This window comes from Amblyomma americanum, chromosome 10, assembly GCF_052857255.1.
Source record: "Amblyomma americanum isolate KBUSLIRL-KWMA chromosome 10, ASM5285725v1, whole genome shotgun sequence".
NCBI lineage: Eukaryota > Metazoa > Arthropoda > Arachnida > Ixodida > Ixodidae > Amblyomma > Amblyomma americanum.
Window position 1 is genome coordinate 63,871,071 of NC_135506.1, and position 25,490 is coordinate 63,896,560.

The 25,490-nt window shown below is 46.5% G+C and overlaps 1 protein-coding gene and 1 pseudogene across 1 annotated transcript; both read left to right on the plus strand.

Moving 5' to 3' along the window:
- Positions 1-749: 749 nt before the first annotated feature.
- Positions 750-13,011, plus strand: LOC144108364 (uncharacterized). The gene is made up of 6 exons (XM_077641616.1): positions 750-848; positions 1,785-1,811; positions 4,685-4,813; positions 6,977-7,195; positions 10,251-10,548; positions 12,546-13,011. The coding sequence occupies exons 3-6, from the start codon at positions 4,717-4,719 to the stop codon at positions 12,928-12,930; spliced, it is 999 nt and encodes a 332-aa protein (XP_077497742.1). The 5' UTR covers positions 750-848; positions 1,785-1,811; positions 4,685-4,716; the 3' UTR covers positions 12,931-13,011.
- A 7,191-nt stretch (positions 13,012-20,202) lies between these two features.
- Positions 20,203-21,949, plus strand: LOC144108365 (uncharacterized; annotated as a pseudogene).
- The last annotated feature ends 3,541 nt before the right edge of the window (positions 21,950-25,490 follow it).

Genomic DNA, 25,490 nt, shown 5'->3' on the forward strand with positions numbered 1-25,490 from the left:
AAGTGCGGCACAAACAAGGACGACAAGTGCATGTGATAGGCGGAAACTGGCGGCTGATTTTATTCAGACGAACACACATTTTATACCACCATGCAGACAGAACTTGACGCCATGAAATAGAAACGAAAAAGACCACTCCAGAAGCAGTGTATTACAAGAGAACGCGCTGTTGGGTGAGTCGGTATTTAAAACAAATTAAATGTTTTTTTCAAATAAACCCGAACCCGACCGCGGCGGCTGCGTTTTTATGAGGAAATACGCTAAGGCGCCCGTGTGCTGTGCGATGTCAGTGCACGTTAAAGATCCCCAGGTGGTCGAAATTATTCCGGAGCCCTCCACTACGGCACCTCTCCCTTTCTTCTTTAACTCCCTTCTTTACCCTTCCCTTACGGAGCGGTTCAGGTGTCCAACGATATATGAGACAGATACTGCGCCATTTCCTTTCCCTCAAAACCAATTATTATTATTATTATTCAAATAAACCAAACCACAGTACGCATTACCACAATTTTCTTTGTACAAGGAAGGTTTTTTAAACGATAAGTATAATATTCTTGTTTAGACATCAGCATTTTAAACACTGCACGCTTCTTCTATGTTTGGGTGCAAGAAATTTGCAAACATAGAGCAATGGACGGAAAACGGCTCATAAGAATTTGAAAACAAATAAGTAATATTGGGATACGATTCCACTAATGGTTCTACGCATGCTACTCTACGTCTCGTTGCCAGAGCTCGCGACTTGTACGCGACCGACTTCCGCGGAACCGGATGCTACGTCCTGTTTGTGTGCATCATCCCGGTGGTCCTGGGATTCCTCGGCCTGGCGCTAATCTTCTTCGTGAGCCGTGAGTGCGAAAGCAAACTTCCGACCACAGTTGGCAACACTGACGACGCTTCTATAGACACTGTAAACTACGTTGTTCGGAATGACCTGAATAGGATCCTCCACAACTGCGCCCGCTAGCCATTTCTGGAGAAGCCATTTTGTCTTGAACTCACATTTATCGCACTTTTGCATACAATTTCCCCGTTATTTCTGCACTCTTTTCGTATTGTTCTCTCACGAATTCCGCATGCGACGGCGCTCTCATTACTTTTAGCTAACGAGAGAATCGTAATGTGGCAAAGAACTACTGGGACAATTTTTGTTCTGCGGCTCAACCCACTCCTTTAGACTGTCTCAGCAATTAAACTGATGAGTCTGCGTCCGGTCAGACTAAACTGGTGAAATATGACTGATTTCCGAGTTTAGAAGTGCCCTATTTGGCCTAGAAAATGCACTGGAATGCAGGCTCACTTGTTGCTTGCCTAACGCACACATTAAAGATCAGGTACCTTTGGATGAAGAAAAACAGATGCGAAAGTTCACGTGGAAATCTGCTGTTAGACTAATGCTAAACCATATCAGCTGTAAGTTTTTGATGAGTTTCGGGTACCACATTCAAACAACTACAGAAATGTATTCCTTTGAGTGCTAAGCCTACTTTTCACCTCCAGGTGAGTCCGGCAACCAGTCTTCTCTATTGTTTGTAAACATGGTGTTGTTCTATAGGCATGAGGAACACCTTAATGCAGTGCACTGACATAGCACAGTCCGCAGGGGTTTTTGCATAATGTGGCCGCTGTGGCTTGAATTCGAACCGTGACTATGCAACAAATAAACAAACATCGTAAAAACTGAGCACCGTCCCGGGTAATGACTGCTCATAACAGCCTGGCCGATATTTGCCGATATATTTCGCTAGCGCACACACTGACGTTTCTTCTTTGCTTACTTTCAGGTCTAGGAGGTGAAAATACTACTAAAGGTAGGTAATGCATGCATTAATCTTTGTCGAAAAGGCGATTATGTCGGGAACGTTGATATAAGCATCTTGCGCAAATTGGCAGAAAGGCGAGGCTTCAGAAGTGAAGCGTCTATGCTACTGGCTTTAATGAGTAGTTTCCAACGGTGGCTTTAATAAGAGAAGAAGAACACTATTGCCAGGTAAGGCTGGAAAACATTTCACTGTAAGTTTGGTGCCACCACCTCATTTTATCGTTGTATGTCATCGCTAGTTTCTTATTCCACAAGGTCAATAACGAACAGAAATTGTTTTTACGATTTCTGATGCTGTACCCATGCCAATGAACAGAAGTTATAATAGTTATGCAGAACATTGCTGTAAGAGCAATGGGCGCAATTCCGCAGTTCGCTTACACTCATGAAGGTTTCTCGAAGCCCATAAAAACTCTTCTCTTCCCACTTACTAAAGTGACTCGTCAATGACGTTTAAATCTACACATTGGCTTTTGAAACAACAGAATATCGGTTCAACGTTCTTCAATGTGCCGAGCATAGATATAAATTTCTAGAGGTTCCATGTCCACAGCTTCTTTGTTATACCGGCCAAGAATTTCGCAGTAACAACACAACAAAAGAGGCATGCTATGTACAACACAGTAACAGCCTCAATGTGATCCACTTAATGAAAGCATTAATGACAGCTTCAGTCTTTCATTAGTCTTGACGCGTAAGGCGGTTTCGACGGACCAGGTTTACAAGTGTACAAAATTCGGCTTTCACGCCAAATACTACATGGATATACTTGCATGCTACATGTAAGTACATGTTAGTATGAATGCATTTCCTGCAATAAACCACGCTGAGGAAAAAACCTTGTGCACCCAGTATCACTGTATCCTGACTGCGGTCACTTAGAACCAAAACCACAAGGCCACGGCGTCAACTGCTGCAATTTGTGATGCATTCTTTTGACTATAAACAAACCTCAGATTCCAAGCACGCTTATTCATCACAGTGCTGGAGCTACCAAATGAATGAGTATCTACTTGAGTAATGTATTTGATTCGATGTCGAACCTGGTGGCAGTATCCCGACACTGTGAAAATTGCCTCAGAATTCCTGAGCTTAGTTGCGCAGGTGAAAAAAAAAAACTCTCGAAGACGTGGTATTCATCACAAAAAAACAGTGCCAGATTTGCCAAAAGGGGGATACTCATCGCCGACCTTTGTATTTCTGCTGATTCTATCATTTATCCTGTGGCGCGCATTCGCTGCTTTTGTCATCCCATGCAAATAGCGGTGCAAATGAAAAGCACAATTTCCAATTACAACGGCGGAGTTGTAATTGCTGACACAGCTTATTTGCTCAACTAGGTTAGCTTACTAAAATACACAGCACCGGTGGCTTGGGCTGTTTGAGCTATCAGAGAGCACACGGCGTCAGATTTGCCCGAAAGCGCTCCGAATTTGCTTGGTTTTCTGTTGCAGTTCAAAAGTGGTTATTTGAAACCCATAAGAACCCCTGGAGAAGGACCTTCATTGGAATGCAGGCGAGGTAGCTGTTTGTTCCAAAATCAAGCTCGAAAAAAACATTTCTACGTTAGAAAAAACTCCACAGGAGAAAAGCATTTACAACATTTCAGGTCTTACAACACGAAGTACTAAATAAAGGGGCCCTTTTTCATTTTCGTGTTGAGAGCAACGCGTCCACTGTGGTCATGAGTTCAACCTGCGAAATCGTGTATAATAAAAACAAAAAAATTAATTGGTACGGCTACAAAGGCGTTGTGATATTTAGACATCGCGGGCCGCAAGCAACGAGTGATTAAGAATCTACAGTTAATTAAATGTTATTTGCAGGTGTGATATCAACCCTTTTCATTTGGCTTTCGGAACTTTGGGGCACTCGCACACAAGATCACTGTTAAAAAAGTGGAGGGGGTGAACCCGCCTTACCTGCTCTTCCTTTTGTGCTTTCCTAACCTGCTTTTTTTTTTCAAGTGTTTTTAGAGATTTGAGAGCCTTTCCCAGCCGCTTTGTGCAACCGGAGGCTACTTGCACTCCGTGAGCAATTAACCTTTTCGAGCGAAAGCTCCACTCTCCGAGCTACAACTTTCAAGGTCAACAAGGTTTCACTTTGACCTTGAGCCAGGCCAAAATGGCATTCTTCCAGGCTAGTTGGCGCAGCTCCATTTGAGGGCCAGCGTGAACGTGGGGACGAGGGACTTACCACTTTAATGAAAGGAGCGGAATGTATACCGTATTTGCTCGATTGTAACGCGTACCTTTTTGCTGAAAAAAAATCGCCTAAAACGTGACGTGCGCGTTAGAATTTAATCCTAGTCCATTACAGTCGAAGTCATTTTACTTTTTTTTTCTCACCTTGAAAAGCGAGTGCGCGTTACAATCGAGGAAATACGGTATATGGGTGGAGGTGAAGTGGGAGGAGGGAGAGAGGGTTTCGCGCATGGCACAAGGGGGCGGAACAAAAGCAAAATAATAAAAAAATAAAGGATAAGGTCACCTAGGCAGGCGACAACATGAGCACAGAAACCGGCACAAAACCAAACAACGTAAGGCTGCGTTGCATGTCAAATGCACGTGTACTGACGAAACACGACAGATAACCGAGCATGTGTGTAAAAGGTGAGTGTATAAATTTGACCAAGGCTGTAAAAGCCAGATGCAGAAAGAACCAAAGCTGTGTCGTAAAAACTAAAAAGTCACCAACAAATATCGCGCACAGAGCTTAAAACACAAAACCGGCTTCAGATGGACGGGAAGACAAGCACAAGGGCTAAATGCAGGAAATAGCCGCTATAAGTGCTAGCGCACTAAAAAGAATCTGAAAATGCACACCCTCAAACCTATCGGCGTGTATTGTGCCCCCGTGCAGTGGAAGCCCGCAGGCCCTTCCTCATCTGCCGAATGCGCAGCCAGGACCTCTGGGCTGACACCGTCTCGGCTGCCACCAAGTTCTGCTCGCACCTCATCCTCACCGTCTCTGGGGAAGAGCAAGAGCGCGGTGAGCCTGCATGCTTTCAGAACTAAAAAGGGTCGTCTCTTGTAGATTCTCTTCTATAGACTCTATTCTAGATCTCTCCACGCATTTGAAACAAGACGGAGCAATGTCGGCTGCGGTTACATCACGTTTATTTCCTTCTTATGTCTAACTCAATACCGAGATGTTTGTGAATGTCTCTTTTGTTTGTCTGGCTCTACAGAAAATTTTGTTGCAACATGAACATTTGGGCAGGCATCTGCCTGGCTCGGAGGCGAATTAGAGAGAAAAGATGGTTTGGTGCAAGACCCTTTTCATAAGCATCTCACCTTAGACAAGCCGAGAACCAGGCAGGGGAAACCTTGTACCCATTCGAAAAGCGGTGGGTACCCGGCGGTGGGGAATCGAACACGGCACCTTCCGAATGCGTGGCGGATGCTCACCACAAGGCCACCACCTCAGTGACACTCCTACCCCATGAGAGAACAGTCCCATGAGAGTGCTTTTAACTTTCTCTCGGTCCGCTGCCACGGTTCCGGGAAAGACCATTGCCTCCTTGTGAGTCATATGAGTTGGGGTCCGGACAATGAATATTCGGGGTGAGTGACGACGGGAAAGGGGGAGACGGATTTTACAGCATCGCGAAGACCATGTACATGCACTGACGGAAGGGTGCCTTGAGTCTGGTTTCCATTTCTAAGCCTCTTATGTGCGTTCCAGGACTCTAATCTCTTACTTGAATTGACAGGGTTTTGGTGTCAACAACTCTGACATGCTCAAAGGCACTGCGATTGTGCAAGCCCTCGAAGTGCTCCGCGATTGTGCTGCTCTCTTAGTCGAAGTTTAGGACATCGTTCCTGCCCTGGCGAAGTGTTTGCGGAAAATTCTTCGTTATTATCTCTTGTTGCTACCAGGTCAACCCTGAAGGAGGTACCGAGTTTGCACCCAAACTCCTGTTCTCTCATGAACTTTGATTGGGGTGTCACGGCCTTCTTAGAGACAAAATTTCGTTTCTAAGAAGCTTCCGTATGTGGTTAATATATAGATATTATATTCTTTTCTCTTGACCGACATTGTTTAACAGCATTTCATGTCTTTCCTGCCAAATGCGCTTCACCTCGCTCTTATTCTAGTTATTTTACTCACGTGGGCCAGATTTTCGGTCATTGCCTGCATGCCCTTAGAAGACGAATTTCCTTAGCGCATCCCGCACCTCGCTGCCAACATTAAGCGGCTGTTTCCTTCCGAGACTGATGTACATTAGTTTTCTCCGTATTAATTTTTGGAACCACCGTTCTGTGTTGTCTGTCTCAGTTATTGATAATGTTTTGCAGTTCATCCACTGAGTGACTTAGGAAGGTAATGCCATCAGTTAATCACAGATTACTGATGTATTTTCTGTTAACTTTTATCACCAGCTATTATGAATTCAGGTCTCTGAACACCTACTGTAAACAGGGGATGAATAGCATTAGGGGAATCATGTCTTCCTGCCTGACACCCTTGCCTATTGAAGTTTTATTGCTGTTTTTATGAAGAGATATGGTGGCTGTACAGGCGCCATTTTAAGTATCTTGCAGTATTTTACGTAAAGCTCTTCTACGCCCCGATTCCTTAATGTCTGCGTGACTGCTGAGGCTTCGACTGAATTGAATGCTTTCTCGTAATCGATGAAGGCTATATATAGGTATTGGTTGTATCCTCCGCCAGTTACATTACAGTAGTCTTATTCGTCGTTCCCTTAATTTTGTATCAGAGGAAATGGTCATGCCATCATATTGTTCTGCGGCATTTAATACCAAAATTCTTGCCCATATCTTTACCGCAGCTATGTTGAAAAGATAAGCCTACAAGCCTTGATTCTTAGTTTCCCCCATACCTTCTTCGGCCAGCTCTCCTCAAAAGCCTGTTTGGAAGACCATCACTTGCCAGAGTGTACCCATGAATATTAAACATAGAGCTACCAAAGACAATCTCTCTTAATCTTTCAACAGTATCGCTTCGCTGGAGAGATGGTCGTAACTCCAATGTCAATTTTCCAAATGCCTGCTTAGTACACCTCAGGCTCCTCTATTCGCGAGTAGGGTTTTCACGAAGAAACGGGAATGCGTAACGGCTCCAAAAGGGTTTGTTCTGCAGCGGACAGTGACTCGAAGCACTCATTTCTTTCCTCATACGCGCACGCAGAGAGGAGCCAAAATGAATTCTTCAAGGGCGCCCTCACCCAGTCCAGCGTCTATCTCACTGAAGAGGCTGCCGAGTGCCCCCGGACGCGTCTCGCCGATCTCGAGATGCGCATCGATTCCCTCAAGTTGAAAGGTTTCGAGTTCTACCTGGAGGGGAACGAGGGTGCCTCCACCACGAAGGCGTGCTTCGACCTCATCGACCAGCTGGTCCAGTCCAAAGGCAAGTGGCCAAAGCGGATGAGCGCGGAGCTGAAGGCGTTAGGCAGAATGAACGGAAAGTTCTAAAGTATTTTCTTTTTTTTTTGAGCGCAGAAGTGATTGCGAGAGGTCTACCATGCTTCACTAGTTATATTTTCCCAGCACTCCGCATGCAACTGCTGCAAACACGTTATCGGTGGTTTATTTTGGCCTGTCCCAGGTAGCGGCAGTTAGTACAAAGCGCTCCTACGGTCGAGAACGCTTGCTTCACGGCACACTAGGAAAACATTCTGAATGGCGAGCAGGGGAAGCAAGACTTCGGCTGCAGGGAACTACAATCTTCGTTGAAACGTTCTGTGTCAGTGGCGGATATGCATTTGTGTGAATCAGTGTTATCTCTGCCAAAAGTAACCGGATAATGATGATTTGTTTCTTAGCCGCGTAGCGAAGCACTTATGGCAGCCCTGAGTCTGTGTACTGTAAGGTGAACCCTTGCCCTTACGTTCTCACACCTTTCGGTCTTTACGGGTGCCGTAACGGCTCTGTTATACGGTTGAGATGCAAAAGCCCGTTGCTCGGATACTGTTGGCAAAGCGGTTACTTGCTAAGAAACGAAAAAGCACAGGGAAAAAACTCAAGTACGCATCCACATTCGACAGATAGGGGGAGAGAGTGGCGACCGCGAGCAAGAGGGTTCCCGTGCTAACCCTAGGAAAGTAAAACGGCGATCAGGTTAGCGAATGCTAAATCCCATACATAGCGCTTATTCCTTGTGGTTGCGGCACCATAAGTTTGTTAAGCCGATCTGATAAAAAGGACGTTTTCGTGCACAGCTCTTTGGCGCCCGTTCCTGCCTTGCCCGTCGTTGTCGTCGCCATAACCGGCGCAGATTCAGCAAAGCGTAGAGCACGACGAAAGATGAAACTAGGGCGATAACGAAGGGAGGGTGAGAATCAAAAGGCGAAGTGGGGGAGGGGCAGGCAAGAGAAGTTGCCCACAGTTTGAGCCGGCTGTCGGGTAATGACTGGTTAAAGGCGTTTACAGATAGCCGTAATGCTTGGAACAAGCACCGCAACCACCTGCAGATAAGCAACAGCGGTGAATGCGGTAGCCGTCAGATACCCCAGCTACCCCTCCGTGTCAGGCAGCACAAATTGGAGGGATTGCGGAAAAAAAATTCCGCACAGGTGTGTGGCTAATTATATTCGAGTCAGCGTAAGATCTACCACGAAACTGCTAGTCGCAAATTCAGTGAGCCATGAATGGGTAGTCGAACCGTCAGCCAACGCATACAGTGGCTTCTGTGACGGCCGTTTCTGAAGTCCACGCCGGTTACCAAAGGAACGGTCACGTGCTGCTCTGAATGTGAGGGTTACGAGTTTCATGGCCCGCTCCAAACGAAGATACGTCGTTAATGATTTCAGATTTCGTCCTTGCAGCAGAGAGACAAGAAAGTTGCAACCCGTTGTCGCAAGGAGCAACAAACGTGGTAGAGGACGAAGTATATAGCCGGGCAAGGGTTGCACCGTGCCGCTCTACACCCCTGAGGAGCGTTCGTCCAGTGTGATTGCTTAGAGGCCTTGCGCGACAAAGCTCCAATGCTTCGCATTGTACTATTGCGGATAAGTTAAGCGTCGTTCAAGATTTGTGCCTCAATATACCGCAGAATCAAACCGCATTGAAATTTCCAATTTCCTAATCATCGGTCATTTTTTTTGAACCTCATTTAGTCGCTCCAGTTTATATATGTGCTGACGCACTCGTAAGACGTGAGCCAGCCCTCTACGTCATTCTCGTCCATTCGTCTGATGAGCTCACATTTCCTGTGGTGAAGGGAGCCGGTACACGTGACCTCCGTGCTAACCTAGCGAGCTTGGTAGCTGGCGACCGCGAGCATCACTGGCGTCGGATGTGCGCGATTGCGGAGTTCCATGGCTGGTAGCACATGCGATGTTGGCGCCTGTGCCAAGTTTAAGATGGGGTTTTATTCCGAGAAACAAAGAGAGAACTAACATTTATTAGCACCCGTCAAAAGGTTGACGGGTATCCGAGGCGCAGCTCGGTCCCAGCCTTGTCCTCTCCCTCAGCCGTCGACCGGCATCTCCTGGATATCCGCAGCGGCCTGAGCGCGACGGATGACTTCATGTTGTCCCTGTTTTTCCTGTTTGAGAAGCAGTGCCTTTCAGGGCTCATTTGTTTCGTCAGGTTCTTCGAAGCAACGACACGTCCATATATATGGATCACGTCCGCTATGCCCTCGCAACGCTTGCACCTGGGGCTGAAAATCTCCGGGTGCCACTTGCTATAAAGCTGGGGATTCCCGAGAAACAGAACATCGGTGATGGCGGTTCACTTGCAGGCAGCTCGAACACGCACACGCGTGCAGTGATAACCATGGCGTTGGAACCAACGCGCATCATGTTCTTTGTTATGGGTTTATATGTGCTGACTTCAGGTAATCCAGCAGTAGAACGTCGTCCATTAAACAATGTGTGTCGGAGATCAGGCGATCTAGAGAAGCTGCCATCCGTGTTCATGTGGCCAGCTGGATCTAGAGGTAGGCGCTCTCATCAGATCTGGATAAGCCAACACTACCACTTCTTTTCCCTTGCCGACGGGGCAAAGATTGCTAGGCCTTTAGTACCACCTCCGCAGACTCCCCTACGGCAATTAGCGTTGCCTGCAGTTTCGTCATATGGTCACGTGGGAAACAAATACTGTGACATTCGCCTGCTAGAAAGTTAACAACGTGGGGTTGAGCCATAAGGGACTGGTGCAGTAGAAATTACGAGTTCCTGACTGCATGCGACCTCCAGCCATGTGAGTCGGAAGGCCCCTTGAGTGCGCTTACATATGGAAGAGAGGTGGTCAGTGACGCTGCACCATCTTTCGCTTTTTCGTTCCGTTTGCAAACCTTCGGTAAATGAACAGCGTTCATCATTGGCCCGCGCATCCGTTTGAAGTTGCGCGGATTTTCTCACAGGTAGACCCTAAAATGAACGCTGCTTTAGTGCGAGGTTTCTGCAATCCTAACCGTGCACTTGCATCGGGCTTTTCTCTGTGGCCACTGCACGCAGGACAAGACTCTGTCATCCTGCGCAGCGGACCATTTGGTGTGCAGCTCAAGGCCAACGTCCTGGCCAACGTGTACCAGACGCACGCTCCCGTGGGTTCTACGGGCCTCATGCCGGACACCACTTTCATCAACAACTTCAACAACTCCGTTGGGCGGACAGGGGACAGTGCCCCCCTGTGCATGGTGCAGTTCCTAGAAGGCGTGCTGCAGGCGCAGAAGGCGCTAGTCACCGCCGGTGATCCCGAGGTCACCAACTTATGCTACAGCCTGAGCTTCCTGGGGCTTCGACTGGACACGCGGTGAGCGAGGCTCGGGTGGCTGCTGAAAGCCGACGCAACTAGTCTATACAATTTCCCCGCGGAAGCAACTTCTGTGGTTTTTGAACTGCTCAAGTTTTGTGTGTTCAGATTGCGTTGTTCTCCGGATATGACGCCATTACGATGTGGCCAGAGGTGTTGTTTCAGCGATGGCCGCCACAGGGGAAAAAAAAATCTCAGTAAAGACCCTCACTTCATACTTTCGAAGACAAGCTATAAAAAAGTTACACTTCGTTACGCTAACACGCATAACACACTGGAATAGTCGAGAGCGCCTGGGAGAAGCGGCAGTGATCGATGAACGCTAGTTAGACGAGAGATGCGCCGATGACGACATCCCTTCCGGTTAATAGGCCATGATGTGCATCGTAGGACAGCGCGGCCTGAAAACAAGAAAATGCGGCGCATCAGAATTCATTCGGCTGCTATTCTTTGTGATAGTTGCGATACCAGCGACATTTGGTGCCTCTGCAGCCGGACTAATTAGGGCGCTTGGGTCGATGTTTACCGACGGCGGATCCAAACGTATTTCAACTGTGTCGCACAGGGAACAACTTTGTTCGCAATGTCATAGTTCCGCACCTGACAACCTCCGACGCTTACACGCGTCCGCCGAATGCGGCGCGTCTGTCGTCTCTCAACAGCGTTATCATCTCAACATCGTCTAGTCTGTTTTCGCTGTTTTTCGCGCATTTCGCTGCACAGCCTACCTGATGCGTCATTTTTATTGGTCAAGACCAGTGTGGGTTTCCACGCGAGACCGACTGTGGAAAGCCCGGACAGAGAAAGTGGAAGGGCGAGGGCAGAGCCTCCTAGAAGGAAAAGGTCTCTGCACTTCGACGCCGTGCACTTTGAATGGTCGGCCGCCGTCGCTTTTTGAGCCCTGTGTTCTAAATTCATGCCGTGATATGGCCAAGCGGGCAAGGTGGATGACGCCGCAGAAAGAGTGCAGAGGCCTGTTTTTTTCTAGAAGACACGGGCCAGGGTAAAGAAAGCTTAGCCTTCGGAGAGCTGTGGTATGACTCAATGCTACTTTCTCAGTTTTCTTTTCACCACGGCCACAGCTGAACCCGCCCACATAAGCCTGTTTCCCTTTACGACTGTGACTTTCCTGTGCGCTCACGACCGACTCACGCACTTATCACTTCGCGCCACGTGATGCGGAGAGCTTAAAAATTAGGGTGACACTTCGTTCCATTAAGTGCGTGATCCAATAGCATAACGGTCCTTGGCGCCTGAGCGCGACCAACTTCCGGTCTTGTGGCGTCACTTTCAGTCCAGGTAACGTCGCTTTAGGCCTGGTGACGTCACCACGGGTTTGATCGGCGTCACTCCCGGTATCATGGCGTCACTTCCTTTTTATGTCACAAGTCATGACTGGTCGTATGACTCATGCACACTTACACAGTTGCCACAGACAGCATCTGTCAATCCCGGTCTGGCGACTGCATTTTCCGTCTATGTCATGAGTCGTAACAGGTCGTAAGATGCATGCGCACGCACACACACAGTTGGCACACACAGCACCACGTCAACACCATGTAAAATAAGAATATTGCATACTGCCTAGGCTCCGGGGAGACATCACGAGCAAAGCGAGCAAAACGAGCTCATTTAGTTTTTTTGTGGACTGCAATGTGGTGTCCGTTTTCTCACAGCAGATAGCGCTCTAAACGGCCTCTGTGCAGTGCAGTGTCAGTGCAGGCCGCAGGTGGTCGATATTAGTCAGAAACATTGCAGAAAGCCTTCCTTACCGACCACATTTAGTTTCAGGACGTTCACACTGGGTTAAATTAGTGTCAGATACTCACTTCAGTAGCTGAACAAGGAGCTCTCCATTTTAGTATTACGCAATCTGGAGAGCTTATCGTTTAGTACACAAATTAGCAGTACCTTAAACTGTGTAACATGACACATTGAAGTCACGGAACTCTCCGGAAATACTCTGACCTTGGTGCATGAAACGACTCCCGACGCAGGCAGGTGATCGAGTACTCGGCGCTCTGCCAAGCCATGCGGGCCTGCCAAGCGGACCGCCGGCCTCAGATGAACGCCGAGAGCCGGTCCCTTCTCGTGAACGTGTGCGACCGCAGGGGCAACAAGTTCAGCTACTCGTACGACGACAATGCCACGCTGAGGGACAAGGCACGAGCGGTCGCAGAGCTTACCAAGGGCGCCCTCTGCGTGGCCGCGCACGAAGTGCAGGCCGACGACCTGCGCGGGAGGTGCGGCTCCACGGCGCCGCTTCTGGGCGCCGTGGCCGAAATGGCGCGCTCACACAACAGCGCCCTCTTCCCTGCTGAGAGCGGCCGTAGCGGCATTGTCAAGAACAAGGCCGTGGCCGCTGCTATTGCGGTCCCCTGACCAACTCCTGGCTGTCTGTCGCTGTTCGCCCGTCGCTACCCGGGACGATATATGCATTGTTGCGTTTTTAGTTTATGCCATCATGATTACCGATGTTCAGAAGCAATGCTTCTGTGGATACATAACGAGAACGGTTAAAAATTTTTATGAGCCTCAAGTTGACCATTTTTGTTTTCTAATTTTGTCGAGTTATTGACGGTTGAAGGTGGCTTCTATAAAATGCTAACTTCAGCGAGGTAGTCTCGAGGCCGCTTTATAAACTCTGTAAAAAATCAACGGCTAAATAGTGTTCTTTCAGGGGCACAGACCGCGGCGGGACCGACGCAAGGGATTGAAGAAACGTAACGAACTGAACTTCAAGCATTAGTCATGCACTTAATTCCTGCTTTGCAATAAAACCCCAAACTTTCGAGCTTTATGAGAAACATGGCGCCCATTGAATCCGTGGAATCTCGTGTATAGAAAGCTCGTTTGAGTCTTTTAAATGTTACCCAGATGAAAGTATCACAGATAAAACCACACACGCCATGATCCGAGTGACGGATGCTCTAGCTCTTGAGGAATTTGCGAAGCAACAAGGCTTTTCTTGCTTCCATGTTTGACTGGCGGCTTTCATTGCTCCTTCCTCGAGGGTGTTCACCAAAGTCGTCAAATATGCAGGCTTTGCGATGTACTAATGTTTTAGGGCGTAAGGTGATGATATGTTGTAGGTGTTTTTTCGGCCACATGTGAGTTTAGCCTTTAAAAACCTGACCTCACTTACCGCAGTAGTAAGGTACTTGGTGGTCTCACTTGCCGCAGTAGTAAGGTACTTGGCGGTCCGTTTAGAACGTGACATATACCGCAGTCTAGTCTCAGCTTTGAAAGAAACGCCGTTGTAGTGAGGTTTGGCACATGGTCTCTGATGTGATGTGGTGTTGCGATGCGTTGCGATGTATTATTTGAGATGCTACCCGCCGTGCTGGCTAAGTGGCTATGGCGCTCGGCTGCTGACCCGAAAGACGCGGGTTCGATCCCCGCCGCGGAGGTCGAATTTCGATGGAGGTGAAATTATAGAGGCCCGTGTACTGCGCGTTGTCAATGCATGTTAAAGAATCCCAAGTGGTCGAAATTTCCGGAGCCCTCCACTACGGCGTCACCATAGCCTGAGTGGCTTTGGGACGTTAAACCCTCACAAATCAAATGTTATTTCAGATGTGCCTGCCATTTCCTCTCTATGGGTGAGGAGCTTTGCGGAGGAAATATTCATCAAATCGACTCAAAGTGCAGTACATTGGTACCACCACCTTCACTGGTGCCTACGAATTTCCTGGAATATTTCTATATGTCCTGCTGTACGCTTGTTGATGCATATGTTATGCAGTATGCTGCGTTATTTTGCGTCTGGTGGTCATTATTTACGCCTGCGAGAGAGCGAGTGTTTCTGTTGGTACCTTCCTGATTTGTAAATAAGTTCAGGCTTCACTAAACCACAAGCCAAGGTCCTTCTAAGGCGTCCGTATGTTTTACTGGTATTGTGAATCACGGTGTATGCAAACAAAAGCTGACACCTACAAATAATTGCTTGCAGTACATTTGGTGGCAGAGGTCTATTTGTATTCTTACGCTCGGCAACTCTGTGTTGTTTCTTAGTGATTTTTATTTTGTCTGGCTTGTACTATATCGTCCTCTAGGCGCTCAAAATAAAGGTTGAAGTAACTGGACCCGCCAAGAAAAGCTGATTTTCCAGTCATCAGTCGTTAACAGGAATAAATCTGATGACTTCAAGAGACCTTCGTGCGTGCTGACCGAATTTTAATCGTATAAAGGTGTTCTGGTATCATCGCTGTTGACAGATGAGAAACGTATAACCACCGTCTGATCATTTTGAAGCTCTTATAAACAAACAACCACTGGACAAAAGTTTTGTTGCAAAGGCTGTGGAAATAGGTTCTCCAGGGCAGTAGTTCCGAGTTTTTACTGTACCTTAAAACTGTCGGTACAGAAAAATATAAACGTACACGCATTTGGTTCTCTCCAAAAGTGTGTCCTATTTCTGACTTGGCACAAAACTGAGACGAAACGCTTGCTACTTTACATGACTCTTTATACTAAAGTACACGGAAACAAAGGCTGAGTTTGAAACAAATCATTTCATTTCTCGTTATATGCACGGGTACATGGCGGGGCTGCAGGAAAAAAAGCTGCCCTTTGGTGTCTTGACTGGCCCACTAATCCCAGTTGTTTTAACAGCAGCGGGTATATGATATGAAAGAAGATTACACGAAATAGCACACATTGCAGGAGTTCCGGACAAGCCAGTGTAATGACAAAGGAGAAAAGAAAAAAATTACAGTAGGTCAGCAGAAGAGACATGACACAGGTGCATATCGCACAGCGAACAATTCAAACATTGAATTTCGCGATTAAAAAGAGCATATGTATTTGTTATTCATTAGGTAATCATTTAACACTGAAGGTAGCACATAGTACAGCTGTTGTTTCAAAGGTCATACACCCGCGTTCTCATAGCGAATGCCTTCCGTGCTTTCTCGGATGTATTCTTAAAGACTCCTAGAAAGGAGATCGTCCTTCGCTTTTTCGTTTCGCCACCTCTCAAGCGCCTAATACAGCTACATGTTGCGAATAAGGCGTGGACGAAGTGGCGGCCGCCTTCGTAGCAGAAGTGCGATTTTAGTGCTACCACTGGTGTAATCCTGCCTCAGGTTCCATGGCACCCGGACGACCAATTTCTGAACTAACGTGGCAGCTACCAAGAACACAAGAGTTTCAGTCGGTCTCAGAGATTTTCATTCGTCTTACCGCGAACTGTGGCTGCTTGGTCAGGCAGGGTACTAGCACAAAACATCGGCATTTGTTTAAGGAACACCTTGCATTCAATGCAGATTCGCTCCAGTGTGCATGGCCAATTTGAGACAGCAGGAATTGGGAACAGGTACAGCTTGCACAAGCGTGTTGTTGAAGTTTTCAGCCGTGAGAAAACAGCGCGCATGCGCAGCAGGTTGTCCCATACTGCAGTAGCGTCGACGGCAGGCCCACTCTAGCGGGGCGCCAGTCCATGCCGGACACTGCAGTAACCGAATTACCCGTCACTAACATCCATAAATGCAATTCTCAGCAGCGAACTCGGCCTAACCTGACAGTAACAATGTGAACGTGAACTACGCCGATGACCGGAAGCGCGCCCAGGAGAACCCTTAATACTGTTTGCTGGCCTCACCGCGAGAAGGATTTAAGCGACGTGCCTACAAACTGGGCTCAACCCGCCTCCCCCTTGCCAGAAGAAATAGCCGTAGTGTGTAGCGTGAGACTGTGTTTACTAGTATTTATTAGCGCTGGTCCCACGTGAGGTGTGCTGGCCTCACGTGAGATCCTCCTGCTATGTCCGTTAGCGAAGCGTCTTTTACAGCGCAATCGCAAGTGCCCGGACCTGGCTTGACTGCTGGCGTCGGGTGAGGAGAGGAGAAAGGCAAAACAAGAGGAGTGGAGAGAAAGAGCTGATCTTTCGAGCAGTACTGACGTCATAGGAGATATCAGCCAATCCTTAGACAGGTAGAAGAGGGGTGGCACGAGGGGGTGCGACTGCAACTGGACAGCGAAATTTCGTGGGATCCAAATGTAATGTACTCGTTTTTCAACAGCTCACTGATGCCGGGCTTATTTACCTCATCAGTCTTCACCGGAAAGGACGGGGCGCCCGCAAGTCCGGCAACCGCCAGGGACTTTGGATAGTGCGTAGGGCTGGCAACCCTCCCATCAATTCTCTCCTTGACATACCTGCTCTAGCTCTAAGCTAAAAACTGTGCATTGCTCCAATTTCTCGCAACATGCAACCTGGACCTCACGACTTTCACCGCCGCGCCCAGGCTGCCCACCACAGACCACCCTTCTCTGATGGCACTGTAGCACATACCGATGACTGCTCTCTAAAGGACTCTCGCTCCAGAGCGAGCATCTACTCTCTACGCTTGGCCGATCCTAGAACCAAAATTTTCGGGTCTTTTTTACGACTGTGGAATTATCACCTCGCACGCTATCACCCCCACCGTAATGCGCCATGAAGAATTTTACACAACTCCCCAGTGCACATAACAGTAACATTATAAGAACCTCATTTCATTGAAAATCACAACAGCCCTCTCGGCCTCCGAGATGATCGCGACGATGCCCTTTTAATACGTCCCGGTGTGGTCACCCTGTTGTAGTTACCTGGTCTTCAGGGATTGCTGATAATGAACTGGTTGTTGAAGTTCCCCGCGATTTCTACAGCCGAGCTCCAGAAATACCCTGGGTCAGCTGCCTGACGAGTCAGGAGCCGAATGTACTGGTAGTGGATAGAAGATATAAAGCGTCCCCTTTTAAACGGGATGGTGGCAGTGGCCACCGTTCTCCGCTTTATCAGTGCGAAAGCGCTATTCTTATGAGCCATCCCCGAGCAATATCATGCAATATTTGCGTTTTACAATGTTTTTGGGTTTCTGCCAAGTGAAAGAAATAAATATCCGCGACTGGAATCCGAACCTGCGGCGGCGCAAACAGATCAGCTTCGCTGGCCACTGTGCGAGAGCACTCGGCTATCGCCGCAGACGAACACGCCTCTTGTTTAACTGCGACACACTCTCACGCGTGTCATGTCATTCATTTCAGAAAATTCTCTATTGAATCCATTTAAAATTGGTTTCAGGCCGGGTTGTTGAATTTGGTGTGCTCATACTGACCTTGAGAGTCGTATTAAATTAGCTCGCAATAGAAAACAGTTTGCTGCGCTTGGCACCTTGGATGTCAGTAAAGCATACGGCAGCGTTGAGCACTCGACCCTATTACTAAGATTACAGGAACTCAACTTCCCAAGCTATTTTGTAGCCTGTATTTCTCTTTTTTTTGGAAAATAGAGAGTTTTACTGCTGCCAAAATGGTGTTTCCTCATGGAGATTATACAGACAAGAGGTGTACCGCAAGGATCAGTTCTCTCACCTGTTCTTTTTAACATTTTTCTAAGCTCAATTCCATGCATTCAAAATGTGAAAACTTATGTGTACGCCGACGATATTGCATTTTTTGCATCAGCAGGTAACATTCACACTCTTTATCGAACCCTGCAAAATTACGTCAATGTTCTTGACAACTGGCTAGGTAGAATTCCTATCTCCCTTAATGTGAAGAAATGCGCATTGTTAGTATTTCACTTTCTGTTCCTGTAAATATCTGCCTGGTCTATAGAAATAACATAATACCTCAAGTTCAGACGGTGAAGTATCTCTGAGTAATATACGACTATACGCTATCCTGGCGGCCACACACTGAGCAAGTTTCTGCAAAAAGAGTTCGGGCCATTGGCATCTTGCGCAGGCTTTGTAGTCTAGGTCAGGCATGAGAAGGCATACACTTCGAATGATTTATAAATTGTACGTCCGCCCAATTTTGGAGTTCGGGTGTGTTTTATTCTCAGGAGCTCCTGCCTATAAACTTCGCCCTCTTGTGCTGTTGGAGCGTGAGGCGTTGCGCCTTTGTCTGGGGCTTCCAAAATATGTCGCCAATGCTGTTCTGCACCTTGAGGCGCGAATGCCATCGTTATCAGCTAGGTTTCGCCTTTTAACAAATCAAACATTTTTAAAATTGTGCGACTCACATCTTCACGCTTCCAGTATAATATTTCGTAGTCAACCTTCCGCCTTTTTTAGTGCTGCCTGGTCTCGTTTTCATACCCCGCAGATATGTTACGTGCAGTCCCGCCTTGATCGTATAAATATTCATTTCAGAGATGTCCGCCAAATGTATAACAACTCCTCATCTGTCCAGATTGAATTCGATGACATTTTCCCATCGAATGCAAAGCTGCAGCCCTTCCCGCTTCTTCAGGGTCTATTGCAGGACCACCTAAGGTCCTTTCCCTCTCGTGTTCTTATTGCTACCGATGCCTCGCCGGATCGCGAAAAGGCAGGTGTGGGAATTTTTTCGCCTTCACTGGATTGGTCTTTTTCTCTCCGTCTTCGTGACTTCACTCCAATTTTTCTGGCTGAATTATTAGCAGTAATCTTAGCCTTACGAAAATTAGAAATTACCGTTTCCCAGGTCCTGTTTATGACAGACTCTCTGTCTATTTGCTCTTCATTATCCTCACCCACTGAGTCCCGGGCATTACGCCTATTTAAGTTCCTGATTCCACTCCATCTAAATTCGGTAAGGTTGCGTTGGGTACCAGGTCACATGGGCTTTCACTTAAATGAGGTTGCAGATTCCTTAGCAAGAGCCTCTCTCAGCGGCCCAATTGTTGCTGTCCTGCCAACGTGTGCATATACAGCTGCGGTGAGGTTTCCCAGCTACACAATATTTCACGAATTTGCTGCCTCAGCTCTTACATCATCTCCCGAATATCAGCATCTTCTGCATCCTTGGAGTAGCAAAGACTTGCGCTCGCGCAGACTAGAGGTCTCTTTCACGCGCTTGCGTTGCCGGGTTCCCCTTCTAAATTTCTACCTTCACAGATCTGGCCTGGCAGCTTCCCCACTGTGCCCTTTTTGTGCCGAACCTGAGACAATAGATCACTTCCTGCTGTTCTGCCGCCGCTTCTCTCATTTGAGGAAGCGTCTTTTGCAAATTTCATTTCATCAACGGGGCTTGCCTGTGTCCTGCGCGGTTGTTCTTTCCATTGGCGCTTCTTTGCTTGGACGAAGCGACAGGAGTGTGCGCTCTGCTGTGCAAAATATTCTTCAAGAAACGCAGCGACTCCCATTCTAATTTCTTTTTCCCGCTCTCCGTCAGTACGACATTGAAACATTACAGGCATTGTATACTATTATGCACATTAAGCCATTTTCCCGTCTTCGATCTCCAAGTTAACAGGACCCCTGTCCTTCCCTCTTCCAATCTATCAGACTACATACTATAAGCACTCCTTTTCCCGTCAAAACTTTCCTGTATCCAGCAATTAACCGCCTGTGTATTGGCCACTCCCCCGAAGTGGGTATGTGTCAGCAACGCCTGAGGCCTTCCTTCTAATATTCGCGCTTTCAGGCATGTGGTGGTAGTGACTGAGAGATGTGCGCTGCATGCGTTGCCGTGGACCACGTTGTGGCAGAAACAATAGGTCTCTTAGAATTGGCTGCAGCGGCTGCACTAGTTCAAGGGGTGCAGCACCGTCGTCCTCGTTATTCCGGTGTCGCGAGCGCCCTCTGCACTTTTTTCCTCGTTTTGTCGAGGTGCAGGCCTACTTCGGCACTAGTTCTCGGTTGCCGTGCACTCACTGGAGAGGCGGTGTTGAGAAGTGCAGCAATGGTGTACGTGTCACCCAACGCCGAGCAGACGACGCTACACATCGTGCTTCAAGGCGTTGAAAAAGAAGTTCGTCTCCTTCATAACCCGGACGGTTCTCCCATGCAGGACGCAAATGGTTACTTATACGAAGCATTCGGTCAGTGCCGTTGCAAGCTGGCGCTTAACACGTGGCTAGCGGTCAGGAGGGGTTTGTTTGTGGCCGTGGCCACATGCCAGTAGCCCATGATCGACGAATACGGCCTCGTTGCTTTGCTTAAGTCCCTTGTGTTGGCTGTTTTTCTGAGGCATCGTGTTGGGCGGTGTAGGCTTCATAAATGTTGGTGTGCACTTTTGCAGACGGTCAGCGCGTGACGCTGCGGTTCGAGGCCCAAAAGGAGAATGTACCCCCTCCGGCGCAACCGCCGGCTTCCGCGAGTGGCTGCTACGATGAGATGCTGACACCGCTGAAACCTTTCTGCAGCGGCATTGGCGTCTCCTGACGACGAGCCAGAACGGTGGAGCTCCCGCAAGACAAAGTTCTTTCTGAACAAGTACACGGAGATGAAGGACTTCGTTGGTAAACCCAGGGCACTTCGGTATGTTATTCTTTGGATCCAAAATTATCTGCAGCGTACCATAGTGGCATTTCGTTTTTTCTTTATGTAAACGCCGACAATATGTGCAAAAAAAGTGTACAGTGGAGCTGGGCATTTTTGGTCACATCTCACGTTCCAACAAATTACAGCAGTGTTTTCAATTCCTCGCAGCATGTTGAAGCTTATATAAAACTTTTCATCCCAGAGCGAGTGCTTGAAATATGTAGCAGCTGAAATGCACATACTCTGATAGAAGAATACCCGGTAGCATCACACTTCTTAAGTCAGTTCTAAATGAAGCGCTGTTCAGCCCTAGCATGCAAGTGATTTCAATCAAAGTGCTACAGCGAAAGAAAAGTCGAATCACATTATATAGTTTTGGTTTGCTCTCAACTGTGCTTTATTGTTGTGTTAAGGACAAGAAAACAACTTTGGTTGAAGCTCTGTGAGCTCATAAACAAGGAATTTTAATGTAATATGCCTGCAACACAAGTCGAAAACAAATGGAAGTCCCTGGACTGGGCATACAAAAAGTCCAAGAAAAGATAACAGTTCGTCTGGACACCACCGTGTCAGCTGCGAACACGAGGAGTAAGTTGGAATTATTTCTTGAGCTGTTCAGTGGCTTTGGCAACCCTCATAGCCGGAGTCGCTTTGGGACTTTTAGCCTCATTAAGCTGTTCAATGGTTCTGATCATTTGTGCATCACACAGAGAACTTGCCACCATACTGGAGAAGGAGCACAGCGTGAATCCACGATTGCTTTTGGAACCTGGGAAAGCAATTCTTCAAAGTGGAAGACCAAGCTAGGCGAGTGAAAATTTCACACTTTATGTAAAGCCCTGGAAGTGTTGCAGCATTTTTACGTATACACTTTCAACAGCACCAGCACTACAGGAGTTGGACCACCAGAGGACCTGCCGGTGCCAGTTGAGGGTGGTACGGCACCGAAGAGGATACGGCACAGCAGGAACCAACTTGGTCCTCTTTTAGACGCACTCCAGAAAATGGCGGATGCAAAAACAAAACAAGAGGAAACAAAAACCAATGCTTTGGAAGCCAGAGAAAAGTGGGAAGAGGCAAAAGCAAAGGGGCATGATGATCCCATGAAGAGATTTGATCGCCTCATAGGTCTTCCAGCGAAGCAGCAAGGGTCAAATGGACAATAAAGTTTTTCTGAGCGTGTAAAATCGTTTCATGCCAGCAAATGCCCAGGTGTCACGGAGGCTGCGACTAAAACGAAAGTTTCCGCCTCCTTCCAGGTGTGCAAATGTTCAGCATGCTATTCTGCCCGCTTGCGAAAAGCAGGAAACGATGGAGCGAAAGAAGCTGCCATGTGTGCCATCTTGAGCGCAATTCACGCAAAGCTTGTTAAGTTGGAAAATCTTCCAGAAAAAGTTGGTAATATCGACAGGTCAATCCAGATGATGTCAGACAAATACGATGAAGTGCTGTGTCAATTCGCGAGGCAAGACGCTGAATTGAAAGAGCTGCGTAAGGGAGTGGAGGTTAACGAGGATAGCAGCCGTAAAGATGAAGTTCACCGGTTGAGCATGGGAATGAATGATCTAGAGTGCAGAAGTCGACGTCAAAATGTAGGTATTTATGAAATTCAAAAAAGAGTCGGTGAAGAATTGCTTTCGAATGCGAACGAGGTGTCACGCCCTGCTGAGCTTCCGGAGTTGCAGCCTTATGAGGTGGGCGCTTTGCAAAGGCCTCCAACTAAACCAGGCAGCACACCTGGAATTCGTCCTCAGTTTCTGCGTCAGGCTCAGAAGGAGGAGTGGATCGAAGTGTGTAGATCTTTGAGCTCTGGACTAACTTCTGAATAACAGACAATCTGGCGCAGTTAAACTGGTCGGTGTACCTCAGTGCCAAGGATTGGGCGAGAAACAACGTTTTTCAATATGCGTCGCACTGTAGGCAAAGTGTTGGTGTGTCGGTCCGCTGGAGATTCGGCGCATGTCATTCATTGTGAAGCTGACTTATTGAAGCTAACTCAATTAGTGACCCGTTGATCTTGAATTCTTGTATCCGCTACTCTGAATGGCTGGCCATTATGACACTCCAGATTATGTGAGCACCTTGTCCCAAAATTCACCCACTTTTATGTCGTTTATTTATTTATTTATTCATACTGTTAACCCTCTGCATGAGGGTCATTACAGGGAGGGAAACATATACAGACACAAGTGCAATTCTCTTCGCTAAAAAAAAGAAACACTCAAATGCACAGAATTACAGATTTGCACAGCAATCTTCTAGGAACGCGTTCACACCTATCACAAATTTTTCTACATCTGTTTGGTCCACAACGTCACTTGGTAGTTGATTCCAAATTTCTACAGCATCGGGAAAAAAGGAGTAGCGATAGACATCAGTACGTGTAATAATAGGTTGTAATACCTTAAGGAGGATATTTTATTTTCTTTCCTGCAGCAATGTACGTAAGTCCAGCTTTCTCTGGCAAAAATTTTTAAACTTGGAAAATTGTAAGACACGGTTATGTAAATATTGAAGGAAATGGTTCATTATTCTGACATGTAGCAAAACCTTCCTTTTAAAGTGTTTCCATTGATCACATCGAACAGTTAGGACTGCCATTGCAAACCAATCACGAACGCTTTTAGCGAGAGCAAATACGTGAATAGAGAAAAAATACAACACTGCCGTCGGGTGATCTGCGGATATATTGATTTTTAAAGTAAAACATTGCATTATATGAAAAAATTGCGTTCATAAACGGTTTTCCGCTCAAAAATGCTTTTGTCCAGAATTGCTGGGTATGTTCACTTCAGTGCAAAAATGCTTTCTGAAACGTGGATCAATGAGGCTTCTGACTTTTTTGTAATGCAAAACTATAGGCCTTTTTTTCTCAAACAGTAAATAAAAACGGGGTGGTGCAGTGTCTTTTTGTGATCGACAAGTTTGCTTGTGAAATTGTAGATAAACTGTGGGTTGTTACCACAGATTATGAAGTGTTGTGTGTATCTAGTGATAGCTTTCGTTTTGCAGGCGTATATCGACCACAAAACGGGTGCACTAAACCATGTTTTTATTATATGGAAAAGCTTTTCCAATATACAAACGCAAAAATTGCCGCTTGTTGTTAGGTAAAGACTTTAACATTGATGAGCAAAAAAATTCTACCGTTAAAATAATTTCTTGATTTTCCTTGAATCATATATGCTGGTCAGGGTTATTACTGAGCCCACAAGCGTTACCTCCACTACTGCGTCAGTCTAGGACCTAATCATTACTAATGTTTCTTCTGAAACTTTATCTACAGGAGTGATAAATACACCGCTAAGCAATCACCTTCTGGTTTGCGTGACTTGCGATCTGAATTTTGGAGCTGCTAAGAACAGAAAATATAGACATACACAATCTAGTTCATTTCAACATGAAGACTGAATTAATTTTGTGCACAGATTTTGGCCACAATCGGGGAGCCAGTTTTTGAACGAACAAGAACTGGTGAAGCATTTAATCATTTTCTGCACATATTTACGCCCATTTAACTTTTCATATAATGCCGTTAAACCACCCAAGAAGTCTCTGAAACTCTATGCCACGCTGGAAATGCTCAAAATGATTTTCAAGAAATGCAGGCTTTATTAAAACTTCTAAGGACTCGAGATTCGGACAATCTTGCTGTCTTCAAAGCACACCGCAATGAATTCCATCCTGAGGAAGGCCAGTAATAGTTATCACATCAATATGTATGGTCAAGACTGAACAATCTTTTAAATCGTCCGTCACGTTTGAAGTGTTGTGAATTGATGGTGTCATGTATGCTAGAAAAGAACTAGCTGAAAAGTTTAATAACTATTTGGTTGCACTTGTAGAGAGTACGCATGACCCTACCGCAATTGAAAACATTCCGAGCTCCAGTATTAATAGTATTTACCTCGCTTCTTGTGACGAAGAAGAAATATTCACGCCAATTAAATATTCAAAACGAAGTAAGAGTGAAGATGCATTTGACATAAAACTGAATCCTGTTCTTCACATATTGCATGTTACATTCCCTAGGCTATTTTATATATTAAATCTCTCGATACGGTCTGGGATTTTCCCGACGACAATGAAGAAAGCTAAACTGATCTTGGTTCACAAAAATGGTCATAGAAATATCCTTTCCAAGTACAGGCTGGTGTCTATTCTCCCCGTTTACTTTAAGGGTTCAGAAAAAATAATTCTTTAATGATATTCAAGCTTTATTTATAGGTACGATATCATAACCCTAAAGTAATATGGTCTTAGTCAAAAGTCAAACAAAAAAATGATAATTAACAATGCACAACAGAATCAATTAATGCTTTTAATTTAAATATTTTCTCCAAAGCGCTTGACAGGCTGAATCGTTTGGCCCTGACACGTAAGTTATCAGTATATGGTGTCCACGACACATCACTTAAACAAATAACAAAATATCTTAGCGATAGTACACAATGTGTTCACATTGAGGGTTAGCACTCAAAATATCAAGCATGGAGTGCCCCAGGGAAGTATACTGGGGCCACTTTAATTTATTTTTGCATAAACGACTTAATCAAAATAGATAACGAAGTAGAATATATCATATATGCAATAGACACTAGTTTATTTCTTTCGGTAACTGACGCTAACTGCATAATTCGGAAATGCAAGGATGTCCTGTCCAAACTACATGCATGGTTCCAGAGAAATGCTCTACGATAAATGGGG